Source organism: Asterias amurensis, chromosome 6 (assembly GCF_032118995.1).
Source record: "Asterias amurensis chromosome 6, ASM3211899v1".
Classification (NCBI taxonomy): domain Eukaryota; kingdom Metazoa; phylum Echinodermata; class Asteroidea; order Forcipulatida; family Asteriidae; genus Asterias; species Asterias amurensis.
Window position 1 is genome coordinate 10,184,245 of NC_092653.1, and position 13,530 is coordinate 10,197,774.

The 13,530-nt window shown below is 37.3% G+C and overlaps 1 protein-coding gene across 1 annotated transcript; it reads right to left on the reverse strand.

The window, feature by feature from the left end:
* Positions 1 to 91: 91 nt before the first annotated feature.
* LOC139938871 (salivary peroxidase/catechol oxidase-like) lies at positions 92 to 12,716 on the reverse strand. The gene is made up of 15 exons (XM_071934518.1): positions 12,566 to 12,716; positions 10,658 to 10,830; positions 9,433 to 9,568; positions 8,552 to 8,745; positions 8,027 to 8,209; positions 7,008 to 7,238; positions 6,611 to 6,714; positions 5,793 to 6,020; positions 5,081 to 5,242; positions 4,290 to 4,465; positions 3,076 to 3,243; positions 2,654 to 2,823; positions 2,277 to 2,400; positions 1,740 to 1,885; positions 92 to 1,351 (listed from the first exon to the last, which is right to left on the reverse strand). Exons 1-15 carry the CDS (start codon positions 12,601 to 12,603, stop codon positions 1,305 to 1,307), a joined length of 2,280 nt encoding a protein of 759 aa, XP_071790619.1. The 5' UTR covers positions 12,604 to 12,716; the 3' UTR covers positions 92 to 1,304.
* Positions 12,717 to 13,530: the final 814 nt, after the last annotated feature.

Sequence of the window (13,530 nt, forward strand, 5' to 3'; positions counted from 1 at the left end):
TATTCTTCATAATGATGTTACATCTTTTAATAGTTGCAGTGCATGCTGCTATTGATAATTGATACATAATTATCCCCTTGTCTGCATGGTATAGCTACTAACAAAGTACAATGTATTTGTACCATGTGAAAGCTCTTGAAGTAGCGCACAGATCTCACACAAAGTATAACCCCTTGTTTCTTTTACTTACGATTGAAACCGGAAGATGGTATGAAAACAAATATTCCTGGGCTTCATTCTGAGGTCTGCAAACAAAACGATCTGGAATGTTGACACGGTCTTTATGTATGAACAAAGTTTAATTAAAGGAATTATGACATAATTACCATCCACGGCGCCCTCTCGTGACAATTCCATTTAAATAATTATGTTTTACTGGAACCCTCATGCAAGTTAAATTTGTTTTACAAAAATAAGCAGCCAATTATCGGTTTGGGGCATCGACTGACCTGACAAACATTGACAAGAAACTTGATGTTCAGTTTTCCGAAAAATATGTTTGATTTAAAGAAAAAGTGACCCTTATGATGGGCTTACACAAAACACCAGGGTGGTGCTTAGGAATATTCGTCAAAAAAAAGTATTTAAAAAAAGGCCATGTGAAATGATGAAGGGTCAAAGATGATTATGGACGGGGGCTAAACGGCAGATCTATAACGACGAAACGGTGTAAACAAACTGCGCTCACAATGTACGTGCTCCGTATTTGTTTAATTTGATTTTTCAAAGCCATGCGAATTTAAATCAGATATTATATAATAAAATAAAAAAATTACACGAAAGAGCAATAATGAGCAATATTCAAAAGAGCAATAATGTGAAACTTAAACACAATGCAACTGTGTTAAAATCGATTTAGAACAAGGCAAATCATTTTAGAATCAGAAATAAGGTTTGTTTATCAAAGAAATTTTCTTACACCGAAATTGTTCAACCTTTTAAAACTAAGCCAAATAAAAACAAAATGTTTGTTTTATTAAACTACTAAAATTTAAAAGAGCATCAATGTGAAATTTAAACGCAGTTTAACTGTGTTAATTTCTTGAAACATCAGGAACAAGTTCTAGAAACATCAAGAGGTTTCTTAATGAAAGAAATTTCCTACACCAGATTTTTATTTAAAATTTGTAAAGCTGTAGCCAAATAAAAAAACAGATTAAGTTGTAAATTACGCAAAAATAAAAAATATCAACCACTCCTGCCATGATAACAATGGAATAGGCAAGTAGACGGATTTGTTAAATGTGTGGCACTCAGTGTCGGCCATTTTGTTTTTTCCCTCGTCTTTGTAGTTGTATAATCTATTAACCACCGAAAGGAACATCCAAGCCATCGTCTTCTGTGACGTCAACTGCGAAAAGGAAAACAAACATGTTGATGTAAGATGTAAACAAAAGAACGAGGAAAAGAACTGATACTGTGTTTTCGATCTTGCAACTTTTGATTGGGCTTTTGATTGGGCGCTATGGGTACAATAGGCCTTCGTTTTGTACTTTATATTACGGTTTGTTTAACTTAAAGTAAGAAAAAAAAAATTATCTACACAAGTATCTCAAACTATAATTATTTGATACATTTCTCTGTTGTTGCCAATGTTGGAACGTGTCTAAACTACCTCGAAACTGATTAGTTTACATCTTATTTCGTGAAGTATCACAGTCCGCCATTTTGTCAATGAGGCAACAACTTGGTTCTACAAAATGGCGGTTTGTTTTCAAGGTGATTATTTAAAAGCTTACCATAACCCTCTGTCCAAGGTTCAAGATTGAGTTCAGGTATGTTGTCATCACCCTGACAGGATACCCTACCATTGAAGAACCCAGGCATGTCGCCTGCGTCATCAGGGAAGTGGTTTTCTCTGCTGTATGTATAAAACGACGTTATGCTGCGCAACAGAAAGATAAACAAGTGGTACAGGTTAGGGTAAAACTTAATTAAATGTATACTCTGTCAGTGATCAGTACCAGTGAAATTGTGAGTTTGTACCGTAACAGTTTTTTTTTATGCAAGTTGCCAGACACACAAGGCCTGATGAAGGCCACTTCAAGGTGTGGGCTACAATTGTGTTTTTTCCTACTCCTGGGGCTGAAACAGGGTTCCTTTTACATACGAAAAGAGGTAGATAGAGAAGAAGATGAGATCAGGGTATATGCGAAACAACATGGACCATAACTGCAAGAAATGAATGACATTCACTATGGTATGAGGGCTTTTATCCTACACTGGATGAGAACAAGGCAATTATGATGATGAGTATGATGATGACGATGACTTACGCATTATCTGGTGGCGTGCCGGTGTCTGCTACACGGAACACATAGGGTTGGATTGTTGGTACGTCATTCGTTGTGTCGCACAACACTCGAGCCATCGTCGCTTTACGGATCTCAAGCAGTTGAGCTGTAAAGCAATGTATTCCATTCATCTTTCATAAATATATTCTACAACTAAAAACATTTTATGCAAATTGAGATATTTCTATAAATCGGTGTCGCTCTTTTTGAGTGAGAGTGGGACGAACTTTGCTCTAAATCGAGTTAAAAGTACCCGACTTTCACTAAAAAAAAGAGTTGTCTGCATGTGGCTATTTGCAAGAGTGGCATGGCGAACAAAAAAAGGTGTTTTTCACTATTTTACACCGACCCCAACTTACCTCTCTTAAATGCTTGCTCCCCAAGACCATTCTCATACCAGAATCTATCACCGAACTTTAATCGATGAAACTGTTCACCAATCAAGCACGCTAGGGTAGCCCCCACAAGCTGACCACGCTCTGGCGTCTCACCAATCAGAGCTGGGAATAGATCTATGTCATTTACGGATCTGTCAAAAGAAAATGGTGAACAACAAAACTGAGAGAGCTGTTGATAGTATAACACTTTATGAACGGCTCACTCTGAAGTAACGTAGTTTTTGAGAAAGAGATTTCTCGGTCAAATAATAAAAGACTTCAGCTTAAGCCCTTTTTAGGCATCTGAACGCAAAAAAATAACTGTGCAACAATAGTGTTTTTAAGCAACATCCTCTGTCAACAAATTCGTTTGAAGCATACATTCAAAAAAATGTTTTACTTACGCGTAAGTTTTTCTAAAAACCGAGACAGACGCTTCTGACATGACGTCCAGCAGATCATCAAAGCTACCCGCTTCAGGTAGCTTGCAATACTTCCTCCAGGCATTGTAGTCGGCAATACCGTGATCTCGACCTCTCTGTATGTTCAATGCAGCTAGATCTAGACCTTGACTGTGGATCGAACACAGACATTTAATAATAAAAACAAAACTTTTTTAAACACAACTTATCAAAAGAAAAAAGAAAAAAAGCTGCTGCCTAAGAAAGCAACTCGTATTTTCTTTTGGTAATGATCGGTAGACTCAGGTTGTGGAAAGTGGGTGGGGCTTATCAGTGGGATGAAAACACACTCACGAAAAGGATACTTTTGTTTTGGCACTGGTTTTTAAAAAGTTTATGAAGTGGTGATTTGTTAAACCCTTAAAGTCTACATGTATTTATAGTTATGATTGTGGTAGCATTGGTGATTATCAAAGTCACCTGGATGTGGTATTTTGTCAAAATAAAGATTTTGTTACTTGTTAATAATGTGTTATGATGAGTAGAATATGAATAAACAGTGGCTTCCATTTTATTAACAAATTTAAAAGTAGGCCCGACCAGAGATGGCGCTGTTTGTGATTTCAATCGAGGCGCGATATTTGAAGCACGACGGCTCAAAGTGTTTGCTGCACAGCGCTGGAAAAGACGTCGGACCGGACCACTTTGCAAACTGACCCCATTTTTGGTTGTTTTTGCTGCATCCAGCAGCAATACACCAGCAGCAATACACCTGGTCGACATTGGCGGAAAAATGCAAGAAATAAAGTACACCTTTTTTTCGAAACGTACAAACTCACGACTAGGACTTGCATGTACTTGCACGTACGTGTTCGATGTTCGATCGAGGCAAAGTCTGCCTCGATTGACGTCACAAAAGGGGTAGGCGGAGTCAACCCAAACAACTTTATCTATTTTTTAAACATATAAATCGTTGCAAACAATTACTCAAAAAATTATTTTATTGTTCATTAACATATACTCTAATTCTTGAAGAAAAAGAAAAAATATGTCCAGGTGACCTTAAAAATTAGTTGATGAGCGAACTGGTAAAAGGTGCTTTGCGGCTATCGCTAGACTTTTTTCGTGTTGTCACTTGGCAGTGCTCTTTGTGTTGTGTACCTTCAATGCAGCCGCGGGCGCCTTGATAAAAGACTATAACTACATAAAACCATTACCCATCTTCGGGATCAGCAAATAGATGTTTTGTAATCGGAGCCGTCAGTGAGAGGTCGATCGTGAGGAGTTTCTGTACGATCATCCCACGCAAGAATGCGTCCATCCCGCTCTGTCCGGGACTCGTGACTAAATGAGTTGCGTTGAAGAAGGTTTCGTCCAGTTTCACGTGCTCTATCTGCAAGACAGAGAAAGAGAATCTTCTGTGATTCCTTATTTCCTTTTTCTTTTTTGAGGTATCGATTCAACTTTAGTATCCCTGATGTTTTTTTTTCTTTACATATTCATATCCCGCAAGTACAAAATAATCAGTTCCATAATGTGGTTATACGCGGCGCATGAGTAAAGAACTGAATCCACCCACGTCGTCATACCTAACCTAAAGACATGGTATATTGACAAGACTAAATCAACAGCGAACGAGCCCCCAATTACAAGGAAGGACAATGTGCAACATTATTCATAGGCCTATGTAATATCTAATACAAATAGAAACATCTTTGGAAAGGAAATTAAAGCAAACATTACAAATTAAATAAATTACAATTGGGAAAAGAAACAAATAAGCGTGTACGACTGTACAAATATATTATAAATATATTTTACAATCATACTTAAAACTTAATTAAATAAATAAAAAACCAAAGATAACACATGAAAAATCAAATTAATTTTGTTTAAACATTGGTATTGGTTTATTTGTATACCTAGGTACAATTGGACGTATACTTTTTTTCAGATATGCCCCCATATCCTTCCATTTGCAACCGCCCTGCCCCCTTTTTTGTTTTACCTCTGCGTAGTCCCGATCCAGCTTGAGCAGTGTGGTGGGAATTTGTGAATGTCCCATGCGGAATGCTGCAGTAGCAAACACGTTGGAGATGCTGGGGTTGACGTGAGGGTCGTACCCGAATAGGTACGAGGTTGGGTGGACCTGGAGACCGTGCTTTGCCATCTGAAAAAGAAACACATGAATGAATTAAATGTTGTTAAATTGTGTCCTTATGAACTGTACAATATTGGTATTTTACTCAAAATAATTGTTAGCATAAAAACAGCTACCTCTGAAGTAACGTGTTTTTTTGGTTGAGAAAATACTTCAGACCTGAACCTTTTATTGGCATCTGAAAGCATACCAATTGTTTGCAGCACGAATTTTTTTCTTCTCTTTTTTTCCCATCAAATTCGATGACAAATTGAGCCCCAAATCTTCACAGATTTGTTAATTGCATATGTTGGGATAAACCAAGTGAGAATGCTAGTCTTTGACATTCAAACGTGTCCAGGGTGGATTAAGAGTCGACTTATCTCGAGTTAGGACGAGTTTGTAACTTAGGACTATAAGCCTTAAGTTTTAAATAACCCCTAAAGAGTCCTAGAACTAGTCCTAAGTTAGGACTATCTTATCTTTGTGAAATCGACCCCTGTGCCTTTAAAGTCCTTAGTTTCAAGGGATAGACAACCCCTACTTATAATGGTGCTGACAAGACGCCATGTAAACATACATTCTTAGATCCCAACAGAGGAGGCAGGTATTCATTGTACACGATATGTTGCCACATTGCGATGCACACAGCCCTGGCTTCCTGATACAGCTTCTCATCGTTCCAGCCCGGGTTGAGGATAGATAACTTCTCTGCGATCCGGTTATGCTGACGAAGTAGTACCGTGTGCAGGCTCGCTAGGCCCGGCTGCTCGGCCGCGCGAGCGTCCCCCGTACGACCACACTTCAGCTAAAAGAAGAAACAAAAATACGATAAAACAAAGGTTCAGTCAGAAGTTGACAAAGATGTAAAAGATGACGTGGACTATTTAGCGACAAAATCCGTCTAAAAGACGCCCGAGGCGCTTTACAGATTAAAGGTGTAAAACAAGTAGCCAGTTAACATGCCCCTACATATAAAACAAATTTACATAGAAATAGGAGTTAAACCCTTAAAAACATAAACAAACTACCAGTTCAAAAAAGTTAAACCCTTAAAAACATAAACTACCAGTTCAAAAAAGTAAAAGAACCGTTGGCCAAACATTTATAAAACACTTAATGGCTACATACAATGCATGTACCATTATTAAAACAAGAGTAAACTAAAAAGGAGTAACTAACTAAATGGAGTGGGCAACAATTTTAGACCTAAAATGAAATCTACAACAGTATGATTTTATGATCAGTGAATGGTATGGAAGAACTATTTAAATTAAATTTGTCATCTTGATTGTTGAAGATTGATAAAATATAACGGAGCATTATTTTCAAATAACTAATCAAATGTTAAATTGAATTACTGTTTGTAAAAATTGTCTGCGAAAGACCCTTACTAACCTGTGGACTTGCAATGATGCAATCTTTATGTTCTTCATCGTTCGGTAGTAGTTCATGACCTACGTCACTGTGTGGGTCATCGATAGATAGCATTAAACCTTTACCTGGATCATGAAAAGCAGGAACGAAATGAAAGCTCTTTAAAGACCACCTGCATATGACGTCACAAGCCTCATAAAGACCCCCGACTTAGGTTAGTGTAGACTCAGGCCGAGTCCGCGATGGGGTCCATTCATAAGGCTGCTTAAGAAGAAAATACTGCTTAAAAATAGCAAACGGAGATAGTATTTTGTTTGGTAACCTTAATCATGTAAGCATATTTTTTTGTACTTAGCTCTCTTTTGTGCTTAAGCAGCTCTCTGGGAATTGTGTCCCGTTCTATTGATGCATTTATTACCTTTGGACAAATCTCTCAGTGACTTTCCTTGCGTCTCCGAGTTACCGTAGACTTGAGACAAGTCTAGGAATGACGTAATCTGATTGAGCTGTTGCCTTGGTGACGTGTTACAATCCTCATCTGGTACGGCGACGGATCGTTGAAACTTGAAGCAGTGCGCGGTAAAGAAAGAGTCGTTGCTTGGGATCATGATCGGTAGACACTTTGGGGTAATTTCACAGGTGCAGCTTACTGGTTGGAAAAAACGGAAACACAGTACTTTGTTTCATTGATACCTTCTGCCAACAGGTGGTGCAATGTAACTGTTTGGTTTGGTTTAAACACCGTGGTGTAGTGGTGTAACCGAGTCATATTTATCAAGTCAAGTCAACTCTGCTTAAGTCAAGTCAAGTCAAGTCAAAAGTCATTATTCCCCAAGTCAAGTCAATTCTCAAGTCATTATTCCCGAAGTCAAGTCAAGTCATTATTCCCGAAGTCAAATCAAGTCGCAAGTTTAGTGGCAATTTGAGTCTGACTAGAATCGAGTCAACAATACTGCCTTAGTGTCTAAAGCATTTTGGTGGATCTCGAAACAATCGGTTGCATGTACCAACTCGACGTTTCGATCAGTATGCTCTGATCGTCTTCATTAGAAAATCCGGCTGACGACGTGGAACCTTCGCCTGACTCAGCTGCTGAAACTTGTTACTTTTTAAATCTCAAAGTTTTATGCGGGAAGTTTACAGTATACAGTTTTTAAAAACCTTTGATGGAACCATTGGCCATCCCCTCTCTATTGTGTCTTCGTTGTGTGCATGTAATATCAGAAGTTATATAGACGTATATAGTTAGAAATTTGTATTGGGGATAACGAATATCTATTTTGGTTTAACCCTTATACACATCGGTATATATTGTAGAGTTTTGTTGTTATGTTTGATATAACAATGAGGGGATTGGGGTGGGGGTTTATACCATCTGCCCCATGTCGAGGATGCCATTTTATTTTTATTTGTTTGTATGGGGGGTGTCTCAAGTACCGTTTTCCAGTGCAGAGTGGTCCACATCGTGGTCAAGAAATTGTCCGAAGTGCATGCTGAGGAGCGTCCAATGGTCGGCGCTGTTATCGTGGTCTTTCTCGGCGTCTTTGATTGTGCCCAAGCAGACGAGCCGTGGTGGTGGAAGGGCTTCACCTGATTCTGCATGTCGTGGATTATCTAAAGCTGTGGGTTCGTGTATTGGGGAAAAATGTATTGGCATTGTTTGCGAGTTACTTTTGAAAAACACTTGTAAAAAAAACGCATACTGTGTAGCAGAATTCCCCTTTTGAGATTCTTTCTTCTTTTGTCATTTGGTTTCATAAAAGAGTACTGATAATGTGCACAAGAAAAACACGTACCCTCAACAAAAAAGTAACGCATTTGAAGGCTCATTCGGGTCTCTTTATAGTGCATTCTCAAGGGAAGTTATGAACTAATTCCATCCATTGTGGAGATAAAAAAAAAACAGAAGTTCATGTATACTGTTAAAAAAGTTTAGCAATCTTTTTATGATTAATAACTTACCATCCGCATACGCTGCCGGGAGTTGACGAACAAATGGAGTAAAAGCTTTACCCCAATTGACATTCAGTGGGTTATTACATGCTCCATTATGGGTCCTATATATTGAGGTAGAAGGACAGTCACTGACGGTGTAATCAACCCCAGCAGCACTGCACAGTTCGCGCTTCGCTGGACCGGACAACTCTGACAGCGTTCTGTATGAAATTCAATTTTTAGGTTGTTTTAAAAGAGAAAATAAATTACACGTAGCTGTTGCAAACTGCTTTCCAACATAAAGGACACTATGGTATAAGCGCAATTGTTTTATGGCCTGACGTTGCGAGTTCTAGGATCGAAACATCAGGCCATTAGGTATTTTTTGCCTTGTTTCAAAACATTAGATTTTTAATAACCGTCTTTATAAAAGAGCAATGTTGCTCATAAATCCAAACAGACATTAACGAAACGTCGAGGTGTCAGACCACCGGTTCTTTTTACAAAGATCACAACTCCGCTACCCAAAACATATTTTCACATGGTGCCACCGTAAACCTCATCAGATTGTACTCTCACCATACAAAGATTCAAATCATTCATGTTGCTGTTTGTCTGTACGCTAAAAGAACCACGGAACATTTCTCGTACACACCTTTTTTGTGTTTTTTTGTTTCGTTTTCCAGTAAATCTATTTTACAAGGGTATTCTTTTACAAGGGTATTCTTTTACTGGAAACCAATCTGTTACCATCTCAGCGTTAAATATGTTTCTTGGCTAAACAATTACATTAGATAACTTTAATACATTTTGTTTTCTTTTCTCTCAAGAATGAGATGGAAGTGCCGAAAAAAGACGCAGTGCGTTCTTTTTTCGGCACACTGTTCGTGTGCGTGGGGTGTACTCACCTTTCACTATACGTTGACGAGACATTCTTCAGCACACGTACAGCATTTGCCATTCGATCTGACATCATATGAGTGAAGCCAAACTGCATAAGAAGGTCATGTGGATCACGTGTTGATCTCTTGAGAAGCTCGCCATCTTGAAAAAAGATTTACGGTTGTCATTTAAAAACCAAACAATTTTTGATTACCCGAGTAATAATGCCCGTGATATTTTTTTCACAGGACTCGGGAAAGTACTAAGTATACAATGCTTACACACATCGGTGTTGGGTAAAAATAAAATCACAAAAATTAATATTCTTTATCCCCGATGCAAATAATTTAACATTTGTTATACTGTGGTTTCTTGTTTGTTTTAAAGGCACTGGACACCTTTGGTAATTGTCAAAAACCAGTATTCACCCTTGGTGTATCCCAACATATTAAAGGAACACGTTGCCTTGGATCGGTCGAGTTGGTCTTTGAAAAGCGTTTGTAACCGTTTTTTATAAAATGCATATGGGTAGAAAGATGTTGTAAAAGTAGAATACAATGATCCACACAAACATGCCTCGAAATTGCGTGGTTTTCCTTTTTACCTCGTCGACTAACACGTCGGCCATTTATGGGGGTCAAAATTTTGACTCCCATAAATGGCCGACCATGTTAGTTCACACAGTAGAAGGAAAACCACGCAATTTCGAGGCAAACTTGTGTGGATCATTGTATTCTACTTTTAAAACATCTTTCCAACCATATGCATTTTATAACAAACGGTTACAAACGCTTTTGTTTTGACCAACTCGTCCGATCCAAGGCAACGTGTTCCTTTAATGCATAACATAACAAATCTGTGAAAATTTTGACTCAATTTGTCATCAAAGTTGCAAAAGAAAAACGCCCTTGTTGTGCAAATTTTTGTGCTTTTAGATGCATGATAAAAGGCTTCATGGCCTGAAGACTTTAGTTACTTCAAATATATTTGAGTGACAAATTGCCTCTTTCTAAAAAATTTACGTTACATCAGGAGTCGTTTCTAACAATGTGTTATATTATCAAAAGCTCTCCATTGCTCGTTACTAAATTATTTTGAGTAGTTACCAAAAGTGTCCAGTGTCTTTGAATAACTTCTAAACTTTGAATTCAGTTTACTGTACAAAGATTAGTTTGTTTTCAAATTGTCACCTTCCCTCTAATTTTGTGTAATAAAAAAAAAACAGAACACCGATGAAGTATTTCTTTTTACCTGTTCCGTCTTGACCCGCTTGATCATGCAACCATCGTTCTGTTTCTAGAATATGGCTTTCTACATCTCGAAGAAATAACCTCTCGTTGTCATCTTTGACCAAATCAGCACCATAGTTTGTGGCAAATACAACCGGTGTTATCCACAGAAATACTAAGCAAACTAGGGAAAATCTAATGAGAAGAAAAAGGAAATTCTATAGATAAATAATGCTCATAATAGTCACCTCCATTTTTGTAAACAGCTAGATGGATGAATTTCGTTTGGTAAAAGTTACGTTTATGAACGTAAACGTAAAACGTACCGTTCACAAATCAAGTTAATTTCTCCATCCATTGATTGATTGATTGATTCATTTATTTATTAATTTCACAGGTAAAAATGCCAAGTACAAAAATAAGAACGATAAAGAAAAAATATATACATACACATAGGAGAGAAAGAAAAAAAATGATGGACTCAAAAAGTGGTCAGTATGTTGTTTGCTACATGTGCGTAATAATTTGATTGCTGCGTTTGTTTTGTTTTTATTTTAAAATTCATCATGACACATCTTCCGGTGGAGTTTATATGGATTTATTTTTGGGAAAGCCTTTGGTTATACGGGCATGGGATTCCACTCGGCATAATCAGAGTACATCATGAAAAAAAGAATTGGAAAAATTTCCGTATGTCGCCAACACTTTTTCCTTCGATATGAAATAATATAGTATCTAATTTACATCAATGAGATATCCCTCTTTGTAAAAATGAGTGAAAAAGTGGTGGCGCCATACGGAAAGTTATCCAAAGAATTACCGTATATTGTAAACAATATGGGTAGAATAACAAGCAACTTTTTTAAAGGCAGTCATTGTTGTACACTAAATATTATTTTAAAGGAAAATCTGCGATGGCCCTGATATCTTTCATGACATATTCCGACTGTGTCACAAATTCCAAGCTTACATATCATCAAAGGCACAATCCTTCCTTACCAACCGACAGCATACAACTTCTAAAACTTCTTCATGAGACCACACAAGACTTCAAGCATTTCATTGCAGCAAAGCATTCACAAGGAAATGGTAGACAGTAAGACACAAACAGGGTCTATTTCATTGGTATGCCATACATCAATTGTGCACTGATGTGTTTTAGATTTGTCTACGTAGTGCAATGGGCTAGCATTCCAAAATCCAGACCAACGTAATTAACAAAGTAATTCAGATTTCTTACAACAATTAACCTGGTATTTCCAAACACAAAAAGAGTTATTCCAATAGCTTTTGAAAAGCAGCGGACATTATTAGGTCCACATGAAGGTAGAAATATTTCTACCTCCGTGGTCTATGATACTCCATCTACCGTAGTAAAATCAGTAGTGCTTAGGATGTTTTTCTCACACGGTACAAAGGACAATGTAACAGGTACATAGTATATTGCAATTTGAGAAACAATTCGTTTCTGAGTATTGCGGTAATATGGAAAAATATATATGAATTTGAACAATGATGAGAAGCGCTACCGGTAACGCCGCTAGGTTGTGTAATTTTTATGGACTATTATTATTTCCTGCGTGGACATCATTGCGGATGTCGGCAATAATTGTCTTAAAAACTCGAATATCTTTTTGAAATAAGAAGTCTTCTGTTGAACATCAACATATTATGCATCAAATAACAAACCTGTGAAAATTTGAACGAAGTTGTGTGCTTTCAGAAGCTTGATTTGGATAACTTCTTTCTCAAAAACTACGTTACTTCAGAGAGAGAGAGAGAGAGAGCCGTTTCTCACAATGTTTTAGACTACAAAACAGCTCTCCATTGCTCGTTTCAAAGAAAGGTTTTATGCTAATAATTATTTAGAGTAACTACCAATAGTGTCCATGCACTGCCTTTAAACTGCATCTAAATTTAATAATCTTACCTCTCATTCAGAAGATTAGCTTGCTTTCTTGATGACATCCTTAATCGCAATGAAATAACTGGATTCTAAGAACGTCCATAAATTAATCACAGCCACCTTACCAAAAACTGAGCGAAAAAGGTGGAGATGAACGGATTGCTATGTTCTTATATAAGAGTGTGCTGACCAGCCATCTGTTGGCGAAACCACTCAAGCTTATAACCTCTGACTTGTCCTCCCGAACATGAATGATTAAACGGGCTTTCTTTTCTGAAGAGTATTTTGAGGGGTTGAGAGTTGAGACATATGGTTTATACGCGCTGGTGCATTCAACTTCTGAAGACATCAAAAAAGGAAACGAAGCTGTTGGAAAAACACCCATAATTTAAAATTTTGTCACTCGTATTCTAAAAAATAAAATACCAGAAGACGGAAAATGTTATTACGGTGATTTTAACAGTAACACCTTGTTTGTTACAATCGGTCGAGTATTGTTGTCGCGGTTTGTGCTTACATGTGAAAAGTGCCCATTTCCATTGTTGCTCCTATTTATAAACAAGATTATAAACACAGTTCTTTTATTTCTTGAACATCTCTGGTAGGCTTTGACCTATGAACTACAACCACCTTTGTGTAACATAGAACCATGAATTATTATTGTATGAACCGACTTTGCAACCAATTTATTTATTGGAATGTCATGTACTTCCCTGGACTACTCCATTGTCAAGATAGATTTATAGATTAAAAAAATGCAAAAAATAATTAATTACCGAAATTCTTGTCATTTCAGTCCTGGTCTATAAACCATAATAGTTATACAATAAAGGGGGAAAAAGCATAAGGCTTATGTCACAACTGGTGACAAATTGAAATAATTTACAACACATTGATTTCCATTGTTGTAAACCAAAGTGTTGTAGCACATTGTGCAAAAAAATTAGTTTACAATAGGCGCCCCATCCCGACAATTATGAAAAGTTTTC

Coding starts and splice junctions, on each gene's coding strand:
- LOC139938871 (XM_071934518.1), bottom strand. CDS start 12,603: ATGTCATCAAGAAAGCAAGCTAATCTTCTGAATGAGAG. Junction 6,021..6,610: donor GCATCATTGCAAGTCCACAG/GTTAGTAAGGGT, acceptor TTCTTCTTTTAG/CTGAAGTGTGGTCGTACGGG. Junction 2,824..3,075: donor GTTTTTAGAAAAACTTACGC/GTAAGTAAAACA, acceptor TTCTTTTGACAG/ATCCGTAAATGACATAGATC.